The 13896-nt window shown below is 47.8% G+C and overlaps 1 protein-coding gene across 2 annotated transcripts in view; it reads right to left on the bottom strand.

Annotated features, from left to right (window-relative positions):
• Positions 1-318: 318 nt before the first annotated feature.
• Positions 319-13896, bottom strand: part of ccdc102a (coiled-coil domain containing 102A) — a 53263-nt gene continuing 39685 nt past the window's right edge. For both annotated transcript variants that reach the window (XM_031738360.2, XM_039614130.1), the window contains exons 6-10: positions 13543-13659; positions 13139-13348; positions 5307-5477; positions 4419-4522; positions 319-2122 (exon numbers count right to left, since the gene is read on the bottom strand). In XM_031738360.2, coding sequence (XP_031594220.1) covers positions 1990-2122; positions 4419-4522; positions 5307-5477; positions 13139-13348; positions 13543-13659 — 735 coding nt within the window. In that variant the 3' untranslated portion in view covers positions 319-1989. The remainder of the gene's footprint in view (positions 2123-4418; positions 4523-5306; positions 5478-13138; positions 13349-13542; positions 13660-13896) is intronic.

The raw sequence follows: 13896 nt of genomic DNA, 5'->3' as shown, positions 1-13896 counted from the left end.
TTTCCGGGGAGACAATAACCCGACGGACCAGTTGCAGGAACCAAAACATGGTAGGTAAGCGTGTTATATTCTCATGATTCATTGAATACTGATGACGAATTTTTAGGCTAATAGTTAGGCTAACACACTTACCTCTCATCATTTCTTTCCTCACAAAATCAATAGATCCTCCACTTCTTTTGTCTCCCAGCGCAATTCTTAGCATATTCTGGTCCGTCGGGCTGTTGTCTCCCCAGAAACACTTCCCTTGTGCTTTTGGAAACTTGTTTTTTTCCCTATTTCCGTTGTGTTTTGTGTGCTTTTGCAGCGTTTTTCTCATTGCTGGTGTTTTCTTAAGTTGTAGTCCGTTTGGTCTCTCAGGGCCACCGTAGGTATCTCACCCACTTACTCAAAAATTAAGAAAAACACACACCCTGCAGTTTCATTTAGGGACTACTTACCTTCCACCGTCTACATCCGCTAAAGCAAAGAAGCGCGCAGCGAGCTGACGTCGCAGCTCGGCCGACCCGTTCACACTGCAGGGCGTCAAATTGTGCTGTCAGCGACGCAGCTGCAGCAGGATGTGACGCTCCGAGGTAAGAAGGCTCAGGTGGATGCACACTGACATGGTTGGTGGGTGCAGTTTGGTGGAGAAGAAGGGTTAGGATGGAGGTTCCTCCACGAAACCGCTCACAGAGGATTTGGTTTGTGGATGTTTTCTAGCATGAAACTGAGAACTTATAGGAAGCCTGCACAGGTGGATCAACAGGAGACACGTGTGCATTTGATTTGGGGAACACCTGAACTCCATGTGAGAGGCTGATCCCAGGTGTACCCTGAGTTAATGCTAGCGTTAGTGATTATCTCTCTGGAAGCGAGCAGAAAGCAGCTCAGGTTAAATAAAAGCAGACACACAGCCGGAGCTACAGGTGCTTCTGCTCACCACCTAAACGCTCCAAACGCTCTGACTCCGCCCTGCCACGCCTCTCTCCCTTACTCCTCCCTCATAGATGTGAAACTTTCTCACACACTTTAAACTTCACTGAGCTTCAGTCCTGCTGAGAACACATTATACGGCTCAGCGGGTGTTCTGAATATCTGCTGTTGGTAGGACTTCTTCCTGCAGCCTGGCCCCGCCCACTCACCTACAGAGACTTAAATCTTTCCGAGTGGCCTCAGAAGGGGAGCAGAGGAAAGTGAACGTCTTACATCTGCAAACCTGTGATTCCTGCAGGTGTACAGGTGCACAGCGTCATGTGTCGTGACATCGTCGCGTGGAGCAGCGTCACACTCCTCAGCCGCCTGTTTCCTGCGTGTGAATGCTGCGTTCGAGTGCTCTCAGCGAGGCCGTGAACTTTAAACACTTTGGTATTTGGCAGAAAAACTTAAATTCAGAAACACTGCGTAAAATAATTTCTCTGTTTGAACTCTTCGAACCTCAGAGGGCGCGAAAGGCTTTTCTCCCTCTGGGCGGAGTTCTAATACTGCAGATGTAAATATAGCATCACAGCTGGAGCAGCTGTGATGCTTGTGACGATGACGTGAGGTACGAATGAGCGAGTACGTGGAAAGGATAAAAACATGTCGGCTTGTCCTGCAGTTCAGCCTGAGTTAAGTTCTTTTAATCAGGATCAGACGATCCGGACTTCCTGTTCACGCCTGTCACACTCCGGCTGGGCTTCATCCTGCTGTGTGTGTGTGTGTGTGTGCGTGCGTGTGTGCGTGTTTGCACGGATAACGTCTGTTGTTGAAGCTTCTTTGTTCTGTTAAATGATGATTGGTCGAAGACACCGTCACCTGTCGCTGCAGGCACATGCACAGGTGCGCTGTAAAGATCGGCTGATCGGATTCGGGCTGAAATGTTGCTCGCTGGTTGGGACGGATTTGCTTTGTGTTGCCAAACGTCAGCTTTCAGCCGAGAGCGACAATCTTCGCCATCACCACGCGACTGATGATGTCTGTGTGTGTGCGTGTGGTGTGTGCGTGTGTGCGTGCAGGTGTGTGTGTATGTCATGGGATCTGGAGCTGCAGTTCCTCGTCCTCCTCGTCCACGTCGCTGCTGGGACCGTCGGGGTTCTCAGGACCAAAGCGAGCCGATCGCATCTTCCCGAAAAGACCGGGACTCTGCTGCTGCCGCCGCAGTCTGACAGGAAGACAGAGAGAGGGTTAAAATAACGTCCGCTCACTTCAGTCACACGGGCCGAGAGACCGCTCAGCGACTTCGGGAAAAGTGTTTTCCAGACACTGTGTGAAATCAGTCGGCGGGCGATTCACCCAAAAAAAAAAACAGACTTAACATGCGAGAGTGCTAAAAACCTGCAGTTCCTCTGACGCCCAGCGGGGGCAGCAGTGAGTCAGTCCCCATAGACTCCCATGTTAAAGCTTTCCAGCAGAAATAACCAATTTTTACAGCCTGATACACAAACTGATTGGCCTCTATAGATAATATCCTCTGTAACACCTGCACGAGATGAGGATGTTTGAACTGTATGAAGTCGACACAGTTCCTGTGTGACTGTTTGATAGCTGGTGTCTACAAGTTGAAGCTGTGCATGTAAAGGAGATGGATCACAGCGCTCTCGGGCACGCTCTGTTTGACTGACACTTTCACTCAGACGCAGAGGGGAGAGCGGCTGGTTTGTGGTCTGAAAGCAGGACTGAGCGGCGTGTGTGTGTTTGTGTGTAAATCGATACGGGAATGGTTTCCTGACGTGGTCAGCACAGCCTGACAGGACGATAACTGCAGCTCGTCCCAGACTGAACCAGGGACTCTGTACAACTATAAAACACTTTCAGCAGGGGTGTGACGCACTTCAGCTGCAAGAGGTCTTGAACGAGCCCCTTTTGTCATAATTTTAAACAAGCTCATTGCAAAGTTGGTAGTTCCCACTGTTTGCATCACTAAAATAAAATGGACTTCATTAAATGTTCAAATTATGAAACTGGATGATGCACAAAGACAAAGTCGGTGAACACGCGGACTCAGGTGAGCCGCGACTCAGCCGTGGGTCTGAGGTAAGAAACGACACAGGCGTCGCAACTGCAACAGATCTCTCAGCTTTCATCCTCGACCACTCTTACTGTTTATTCACAGGGTCACCACAGCGACCATCGCCACACGTTTGATGTGGAAAAGTTTTACAGTGGGCATAACCTCAGGGCTACTTTTGCCCTCTTTATTTTCCAGGAAACAGTTCACCAGGTTGAGAGGCATCGCCCCCTGCTGGATGGTAGACAGGCCGCAGGCTTCAGATGCTTTGCAGACCCGGTGTACGACGACCCGGCACGCTGTGAGCAGCACAGACAGCCGAGCAGCCGCCGACAAACTGAATGAAAGCACGAAGAGAAGCGGCGCCCTCGACAAAACCTCAAAACACAAAGATTGTGTCAGTCTTCTCAAGCTGTTGCCATGCCGACATGCCTGTCATTCCGCGACATCAGCAGAGGCATGAGAGAGAGCGAGCTCCCTGTTACTACGGCAACCTGTGACCGGGAGCTCAGTGATTGGCTGCTGGGTGCTGGAGCAACAGCATGGAGAAAATGGGAGAGAGAGCATAGAGGAGAGGAAGAGAGGAGCAGAGGACTGTGCAAAGCTGATAGAGCTGAGTGACAGGCACACACACACACACACAGCAAAGCTAATCTCTGAACAATAAATGAAGGCAGTGCCGAGACTCACATTGAGCCTGGCAGCTACAAGTAGGCTGTCAGCTTCACGTCACACACACATACACACTCACACTCACACACACACTCACACACACACTCACACACACACACGTGCGCGCTCCTGAAGGTGGTGTGTTTTGAGTAAGAGCCCGTAGAGCTTTTCAGGAGTGTGAGAAGTGTTACTAAACATGCCGACACTCTTGCTGAGTGTAAGTCTTTGTGTCAGAAACGGGACAGACTGAGCTGAGCTGTGGGAGCTGTGGGAGCTGTGGGCTGGCAGGGAAGGAACAGAAGACGCTAAAGTACAAAATCAACAGACTGTATCTCAAAGATGGATGTTGTCCATGCTGTCAGAAGCGAGATGCTTGCATGAACTGCCGATTTCTCCATCCCGGCATTCCAACATTAGCAGTTTTCAGCACTGGCTTAATTTTTCAGGCCCAGCTGTCGTTGCTTGGATAAAACTACAACACCTAAAAACTACAACTCCCCTACTGCCACAGGGCAACGTTAACAAGCTGTTTACAAGCTCAGCATCAGGTTTACATGAACCAAATTTGCTACAATGTTTTTCATCAAAACTTGTGAGTCAAATGTTTTAAGAAATTTTTCTAACATTTTAGTGATACGAGTCATAAATGTCACGCCGCCGTCGGCCATCATGTTTCAGTCAAGTCTGCTTCAGCAAATAGTGACTGAGTTTGTATTACAACAGGAAATGAGACACAGGTGTAGGACACCGGGTGCAAAGAGATTTACCCATGTCTTACCTCGACTGTAAGTGTTCCAGCTGCACCTGCAGGTTCTCCGTCTGCTCCACCTGCTCATCCAGAGACCTCTGCAGCTTCCGGGTCTGATTTTGAGACTCATCCAGCTGGAAATGCAAAAAATGCAGACGCATAAATCCCGCTTCAGACTGCACGATATCAGCCTGACGGCACAACTCAAACACATAAGACACTGCTGTGGCGCCAAAACACAGCGGTCGATGTGCAAAACATGTCATAAGGCACAAAAACCGAAGCTGTAGCAGCTAGTATGCTTCCATTCAGCACCGTGGAATATTCTCCACACAGACAGCTTCAAAATGAATGTTTAACACTTTAAATACACCAGACGTTTTTTTATCACCTTAAATTGTCCTGAAAATATTAAGAGGAAAACCCCACACCTAGTCACAGAAGTATTTATCGGTCAGCTGTTCGATTAATTCAGTCTGTCAGAATGGAGGTTCATAAAGTTTTTAACTGGCTGCTTGTTGGTTTGTCTGTTGCTGTCTGGAATAACTAACAAAATCTGTTTGTAGGTGTCAGATCTGATTGGTTAGCTGATTGGTTTGGCCAGTTGTCTGGTCGTTTGTGTTGTTAGTCTGCTGCTCGTTTGTCATTTGCTGCCGGGTCGGTTGGTTTGGTGGAAGGAGGCTCAGTTTTTAACTGACTAGTTGTCTTTTGGTTAGTTGGTCACATGACTGGCTGGTTTGTTTGTGTGTTGGTTGTTTTCTCAGGAATGACTGGTAGGGATCAGATCTGGTCAGTCGCTCGGTTGTTTGGAATGAGTCATGGAGATGTGGGCGGGGTCAGCAGTCAGAAGCTGGATAAGCAGATGAGATCAACCATAATCTGTGACCCAGCCGTATACCTGCGTAGCCATGTTCCTACCTCATCCTCAGCCTGTCCCAGTTCTTTCTTAAGCTCCTCGACCCTCAGTCGTAACTTTTTAACTTCGGCCTCGTGGCTCTCGACCCTCCGGTTGGCGTGGGCGAGCTCTGCCGTCTTCTCCTGGAACTGCTTCTTTAGCTTAGCGTGAATGTGGCGAAGGTCGGCCAGCTCCTGAGGACAGAGAAAGAGTTCAGACGTTGGCGTTTCCACCTCAGATTCTCACAGCTGTCACTGATTAACCACGATCCGGAACGACTTCACTCATTTATCAACCAGGTAACGTTTTTTTTAATGGAAAAGTGATGTTAGAGCAACAGTTTGATTTTTTTCTTGTTTTGTGATTGTTGGCATATTTCATGACATCCTGTCAGATGATCTCTGGCTAAATGCTAATGTTAAATGCTTCAACGTTTTAAAAGAATCTGTGAGTTCTGAGTAAATAACCGACGGACGTTTACACGAACACGTCAGGAGCCTTGTGCTCTTGTGTGAGGATTATATGAAACTCTGACAGATGAAGGACTTTAAAGCGTGCACTTCCTTATCGTGTGCTGCACGCCGCAGACTTCAGGTTTCTGAAGCAGCTGCAGGCAGAAGCAACCGCAGCCTCTCCGAGGAGCATCGGAACGTGAAATCGTGTCTTTACGAGGGTGTAATTGCAGGTAGTTGTGGTCATAGTCAGGTTTAGCACAACAAAAGCTCCATTTGACTGGTTTGCACTTGGAGCTAATGGCATGATTAATAATGCACCACTGCCGCTCACTGCACTTTCATGCCCCCCCCCCGCAGCCTAATGGCTCCCCAGACAGCAGGAAGCTTTTCTCAACTTACGATGGACAGAAATGAGACGCATACAGTGATAATAAAAGCCGGGGAGTGGGAACATCCTTATTTATCTACATCTGTACTTCTGATCCATCTCTCAGCATTATTAGATATTACATTTTTATCTTATTACTAACTTCGATCTCTATGTCCTCAGTGAGACGGCGCACGGACAGCAGTTTGATTGGAGGAGGAATTCAGGTCCAATCTGTTGTTCAAATAATGACAAATTCCTTCAGACTCTGCACACACACCTCCTCCCCTCCCCCCTCAGTCAGTATTTAAATGATGAACAGTGCACAAATACAAGTGCAAGCTCAGAGCCAGATCAAACAAAGAGAACGGATGATTAAAAGAGGGGGTGGGGTCTGGAGATGAGGGGTTGAGGAAGATGAAGAGTGGAGGGTGGTAATTGGAGAGGTGGTGTTTCACAGGACGGGAAAGGTGAAGCATAAGAACAAAGATAAGTGCAGCCTGTCTGCGGGAGAGGGAGGCGAGAGAGTGGGACGAGGCAGAAATCCAGGAGGTCAGAAACATGTCTGACATGACTGCTCTGCTTTGGCGAGCTCCTTACTGGTAACGTCTTTAAAAAGGGGCAACACAGTACTTGCTTATATGACACACTGCATATTTTCTTGGATTACTTTTCCAGCAAAAACAATTCTGGAAATGTTCAAACCCAGAAATGACCTTTTCCATCCTCTCAAAGTCAGAAGGTTGGACGTCTGGAGTAAAGAGTTTGACACGAGCTTCGCATCTGCATGTTTGGTCCTCCAACATAAAATACGTCAGTAGATCCGTGAACATGTCCCAGTCAGGGACAGTCATCCTGGGAAACACAGGAGCTCAGCCACGCTCGAGTCATGTGACGATGCTTCATCTATTAGACTAAAACAGTAGCGCCTGTTTATGGATTATCATAAACTTTTACCTCCAACAGAGATTATTTTCTGTGATAATCCAAACACCTGTGGGATAATCCCAGTGGATCTGTATCACAGGAACCACAGCAATGCTAACTGACCCCCCCAGAGCAGCTTTGCATGATTCACAGTCCAAAATAATCCTTCTGTACCTGATCCTCTGTGCAGCCCCTCAGTTCATCCTCCATCTGAAACCAGCTGTTTTAGCTCCTCCCCTTTTAAGACAACTTTCTTTTGATTGGTTGCCCCTCATAAACATGTGTGAGCAGTTGGTGGGTGGGGCTTCTATCCCCTCTCAGCGCCATCATCCGTATCCAGGGGTAGAAAAAACTGTGACAAACTGCGTATTTAGATTAATCTGAGTTTTTGTCTTGCAGAGATTACTGCACATACAGCGAGCTCATTATTAGAAAGGTTGGACATGTTTATCATGAACATCCAACACAGGAACAGGTCCGCTCGATCAGCTACAGATCAGTCTACAGCCTTCACTGTAACATTTAATTTTATGTAACCCTAGCTGTGCAGTTTCATCCGTTATCTTTGGCTTATCCTTATCAGGGTCACAGGGGCCTATAACCAGCTACCACCATGCATGAGATGGGTGTGGCAGGGGTGTGGTCTCTGGCTCTGCCTTTTCAGTGTCTGGGGTCGGGAAGGTGCTGGAAAGCTGGCTTCCTGGTTGAATACAAAGTGCTGAAACAGCGGAAAACACTGTGGGTCAAAATAAAAGTGCTGTAACCAACAATCGCACGCTGCGTGGGTCCTGATCAGACTGGGAACCTGTCCAGGGTGGCCACTGTCACTCCTGTGGCCACTAACTGCATGTCTTTGGACTGTGGGAGCCGGAGTACCCGAGATCCCACGCAAACACGGGGAGAACACGCAAACGCCACACAGAGTCGACCCAGGACCCTCTTGCTGTGAACCAACAGTGCTAACCACCGTGCTGCCCCATACAGTTTCATATCCAGGAAAAAATATAATCATATTTCCAAGTTTAATGAATATGACTTATTTAATAAAACATGGTTACATTCAAGAGATAATTACACTTTATACTTCACTCCGACCCTTCGTGTGTCTCCGAACTCTACATTTCCCTCTCGATGAAGCTTGTTGTTGAGCTGGATCAGGTGATTCTCTGCCACGTCTCAGTGATGCTGCTGCATTTACCACTCTCACTCTGACACGTTAGGGGCAGAAAACACAATAGAGGGCGACCCGGGTTCATCCTCCCCGAGTGCTGCTCACAGAGGACCGTCTGATTGTTGGTTTGTGCTAATTTGCTGCTAAATAAATAAAACTGTTTTCTCCATGATGACTTTCTGATACTGCAGAACAAACATGCTTTTACACACGGTGAGCCGTCCCTCGCCACCTCCATCTTTCCTCATAAACGCTGCTCTGAAATTAATAAAGAACCAGACCTGCGAACAGAATCTAGAACGACACATCTCTAAAATCTTACCCGTCCTTATTTCAGTTAACCGTGCTCAATGTGAACTCAGTTAATTTGCGGCAGGTGATTTAATTTTAATATCTGCAGCCAGAGAAGTGTGAGGACTTCCTGCTTTTATCTTTAGCAGGTCAGAGACCTCAATATCCCCCCAGTCTTATCATTTCCAGACGATGACTGTCTGAGAGGGTGGAAGAAGAGGAGAGGACGGGGGAGGGCGGGGAGGCAAGGGGGGAGGGGCGGGAGTCCCTGACTCCATAAACATGGATTACAGGACGGCGTATGAGCAGGAATGTTTGCCTTCCTACAAATGTGTGTGTGTGTGTGCTTCTGTGTGTTACGCTGCGCTGCCTGTTAAATGTTTCTCCTTGACTGCAAAGACCCTGAAGTCTGCTGCTACGTCTGCTCACAGAAAACAAAGACACACACACACACACACACACACACACACACACACACAGAGGTGTTTACACATGCATCACCTTAACAAAACGCTGCTTTATTGTGAAGAGGAAAAGAAGAAGAAGCCCCCAAAATCACCACAGCTATTTTACCCCGCCCCTCTCTCTCTCACACACACACACACACACACACACACACACACACACACACACACACACTCTCTTCCTTCACCCTCTGTCATGCAGAATTTAGCATTCATTTAGACAGCAGTCCCACAGACGATGAAGAGGAGAATTGGCTTTATAACGAGGGCTGCCCAGGAGTCGTACAGTGGGGGAGGGGCTTGTGCGCGCTTCTCGGAGCGGTTTGACAATATCGGCTCAATGAAACACAAAGAGGAAGAAAATGTAAAGAGAGACAAAGAAAAGATGGAGCAGAAGGAAGTAAAATGAAAGGTTGGGAACAAAAAGAGCAGCTCACCAATCAGACGCCTCGCTCTTATTTTGAAGCTCTAATCACAATTAACCAGCAAATTCTGCCATTTCCTGTCCCACATTTTTTTTTATTAAATAGCTCGTTGAACAGGTCCTTGACAGAAGTCCACCAGGACAAACTTCTTCCTTGTCCTTCTGCCATCTTTTCCTCCTCTTCATCAGAGTCTTCCTCACAGACTACGAGCTCAGTCACACTCTTCAGCTCACAGTGTCTAATTATTATTCTCTGTCTGACTTCCTTTGATTCATTAGGCTGAATTTTTACTCTGTGTGTGTGTGTGTGTGTGTGTGTGTGTGTGTGTGTGTGTGTGTGTGTGTGTGTGTGTGTGTGTTGTTAAATGCAGCATTAAATAAGCCTGACATCTTCATAAATAACCCTGTGGGATGGGCGGTAATGGAGGCCACTTACACTGACAAACACACACACACACACGCGCTTCTGCCACCCATCCTGCTGCTTAATGAGGCCATTTAAAAGGACCAGAGATCACCACACACACACACACACACACACCCTCTCAGTCTGGACCTCGGCCCACTGCAGCAGCTCCGTTCTTTGCTGCTGTGCTGGGATCGTTGTCCTGTTTGGTCCAAGCTGTGGGATGGGCGGCCCACAGAGGAGTGACCTGTATTTGAAGCGTGAACCCGTCTCTCTGTTTCCCTTGTAATCATTTATTCCTGATGTTTCTCTAACTGGTTACCGTCCTTGCAGACTTGTTCCTACAGGCCGTATCAGGTTTATTTGCAGTGTGACATTTTGAGGAAAAACCTAAATAACCTCCTCATATGGAGACTGTTTATCCACTCATTGATTTTCTTCCAGATGTTTCTTTGATGCAGCATCCAACCCTGCTGAACTCTGGGATGCACACCGTTCGGCCTGACCTCAGACGACTCGACCGATCGAAGCGCTTACAGCACGGGGTGGCTCGCCGTGTGACGCCATGCTTGTCGGCAGTAATGAAAGAAGATGAAAGGCTGCATCATTCCTGATGTAAAGAGTGGCCTCTGCGCTCTGTGTGGTTCCTCCGACGTCTTTGCTGACTGTTCATTTTGTGTTTGTAGTTCTTTGATACTCTGAGAGTTTTGTATTCTTTGTGTTTTATCCTGGATCTTTACCTGTGATGGACGGTGTTTAGACTTATGTGTAATTCCTGGTTATTCAGTTCATTCCCAGTATCCTCTCATGTCTCGTCGATGTTACTTCCTGTTTTATTTTGATAGTCTCTTACTCTGTGTGTATGTAGTTTGTCCTTTGTGTCTCCACCCCGAGCCTGTTTGTGTTTGTCTGCTGTCTTCATTTTTGGAGTTCTGAAGCTGTTGAACTCTGAATTCTCTGTTTGGATGTTTGCGGCCTTTTTCCTCGAGAGTCCTGCGTTTGTGTTGTGCTGCCAGGATCGTGACTCATGATTCAGATTTGGACTTTTTTCAGCCTCTCAGCCAAAACTTAAACGTGCTGATAAAGCAGGAGTGTTTCCTGCCCTGGGAAGGTTCAGATGTTGACTGATCATTGATCCGATTGTTTCGCCTGAGTCTGACCTGCGAACTGCAGCAGCATCACACACTTTCACAGGAAGCTGAAAAAAAATCGGCCTCAGCTCCGTGCGGAGGCGCGCACAGAGCTCAGCACCTCTCAGATGAACTATGAACCCGCCTGAGCCCTCGGGTCACCTGGATCAGGCTTTTAATGCTTCAACCTGCTGGATCATAACTCCAGCTGTGCTCAGTTCCTCTTTAGGAAGTCTCACCTAAATTATTATTTTATTTCATTTCTGCTTCTTTTGCTGATTTCTGTTTGGGCGTTTAATAATTTGCTTTTTATTATCAGTTAATTGTATTTATCCTTGTGTTGGTTTGATCATTTTCAAAGACCTGTGATTAGTTTTTGCTGAATTTCTTTTTCTTTCAGGAATTTAAATGATGAGTTTTTATTATCTTTGGTGTTTTCTGCTTGTTTTTTATCGGTTTGCTGTTATTAAGTATTTTATGAATTCACTTGGTTACAACTGTCAGCTGATTGGACGGTGGGGATGGCACACAGGAAGTGATTCAGTCTGGTGAATCACTCCTCCCGCTGGAGGTCGCTTCGATAACTCGCCTCGAATATTTGGGAACAGTTCAAAAGTTTAACCCCGCCCACTTTGGTTAACCGGCGCCAAAGTCGCTCCTTAAACCTCGTGACCATGGCACTTCCTTTAAACGCCGTTTCCTACCTCGCACCTCAGCCTACCTCACCTCATCATCACGCCTCACTGTGATCAGGTGACTTATCCGACCAATGATGGGAAGATGCTGTTTTTTACACTTTGAAACGTTCGTGCAGCCGAATCTCGCGCACAGACACGACGAGCAGCGAGCTGACAGCGATGGCGGTGTGATGGACCTCGATTAATGCAAACATGCACAGACGGAGGGTCACACAGGTATCACACGCTGCACACACACACCATCTATTAGCAGCTCAAATGATGAATCACACACACACTGTCCGTGTGTGTGTGTGTGTGTGTGTGTGTGAGACAGTGAACATCAATCTGTGCTGTAGTATCCATAGCCTCGACTTTGGATGAAGATGATTCTGCTATCAATCAACCTGTGTGTGTGTGTGTGTGTGTGTGTGTGTGTGTGCGCGTTTGTCTGTGTGTGCGTGTGCATCACTCGCCATGTTTGTTGTTCGCTGTGCGGATCAATACTGTGGTTTTAACACTAAACACAATCAATCTTTCTGTTTTCGAACACACACACACACACACACACACACACACACACACACACACACACACGCGCCTTCCTGAAAGACAAGGTCGGGGCACAAACACGCAGAGCGATCTCATCGGTGTGCAGGAAACCAAACTTCCTGCACTTTAAACCTCGTTTGTGACTCAGTAAAAATGTGAGAGGCAGCAGCTGCTGGTGGAAACATCTCTGTGTCCGTAACGTCGACACAAACACGGCATAAAGCCTGCGGCTGCTCTGCATGTGCGGCACGTGACCAGCGTCAGCTGCAGGAAACACCACAGTGAGCTTTGTGTGTTGGGCCTAAGTAACGTCTGATCGTCACAGGTGGAAGGCACCTGATGAGACTCAGGTTAACTCTGAGCTGCCAAAGAAATCTTTTCTCTTTTTAACTCATCACTTTATTTAACGAGCTGTGGGAGAAGCAGGATGAGCGTCGGGCGCTCGGAGGGCGTCTGGCTTTAACGACCACCTGACCTAAGGTTACAGGTACGCTATTTCACCTCAATGAAACTTTCTCATCTTCCACTTGAAGTAAATAAAAGCTGAAGTTTGTTAGTCTTCTATTTTTTATCTCCAACCCTTTGAAACGGGTTAAAGCTGATGAACCTGCAGCGCCTTTCACCGTCTCTGCCCATTTACAAGTTTCTCCATCTTTATTATTGGATGTCAGTTAACCTGCATGTAACCACGACGACAGGGACACCCCGTGACCCAGCGTTGTCTCCCCCCTTCAGCAGGACCTCAGACTGTCATGAAGTTTTGATTAGACTTGGTTTACTTCTATGATTTCCTCGTTATTCAGCCGGCTGATGCCCGCCTCGGACCAAACGCCGCCTGTCTCTACATCTGTGGAGGGATTTCCATGGTGTCGGTGAAATAAAGGACCTAAAACCCCTGACAGCTGTGCAGCGTGAGGGATAACACCGTGGAGGAACACGCGAGGAAAAGGAAAGAAGAGAGGGAAGTAAGCACACAGAACGCCCCGCCCACCTTGTTCCTCTCAAACAGCTCGGTCTGGATGGCCTTGAGGTCGCTGTCGAGTGCGGAGGCGGCCTGCCGGCGCTGCTTGGCTAATTGCTCTTCCAGGTCTTCAACCTGAGCTCGCAGTTTCTTGTTGTCCCTCTCCAGGGCCAGCTTCTCGGTCTCCAGGCGCTCTCTACGCCCCCACTCTGCGGCGTTCTCCACCTGGAGCCGCTCCATCTGTAGGAAACACACAACACGCCTCAGATTTCACAGCAAACGTCGGTGCACACACGATCGACAGTCTGACATTTTTAATCTAATTCTGTATGAAATTGTTTATAAATGTTAGAGACATGTCCGTTCACGTCTTTCACTTTCACGGCTTTTCTCGGGGTCATGATTCTCGCACGCTGCTGTCAGGTTTCCCTCACCTCAGCTCGTAGTTCGGCCAGTTTCTTGTCCATGCTGGTTCGAGCCCCCAGTTCGTCCTCCAAGTCCTCAGAGATGCGTCCCAGCTCGTCCTGGTGCATCTCCTTCAGCAGGTTCAGCTGCAGGATGAAGACATTGAACATTTGATCTTTCAGTGACTCTCAGGATTTCCCGGCATCGTTCAGGCTGATGTTAGAAATAAATCCACGTCTCATCTTTAAGCCGCCTGACATTTAATGTTATCTGGACATTTTTCGGGGGAGGCGCCTGTTTCTTTAAAGCAGACACTGTGAGACGCCTCCTGTGATGTTGGAGGATCTGAAACAGCATGCGTGGAGATATGAGTGGGGGCGGGG

The sequence above is a fragment of the Oreochromis aureus genome, linkage group 1 (assembly GCF_013358895.1).
Source record: "Oreochromis aureus strain Israel breed Guangdong linkage group 1, ZZ_aureus, whole genome shotgun sequence".
NCBI lineage: Eukaryota > Metazoa > Chordata > Actinopteri > Cichliformes > Cichlidae > Oreochromis > Oreochromis aureus.
Note: the sequence above shows the minus strand (reverse complement) of the source record. Positions and strands in the feature narration are given on the sequence as shown.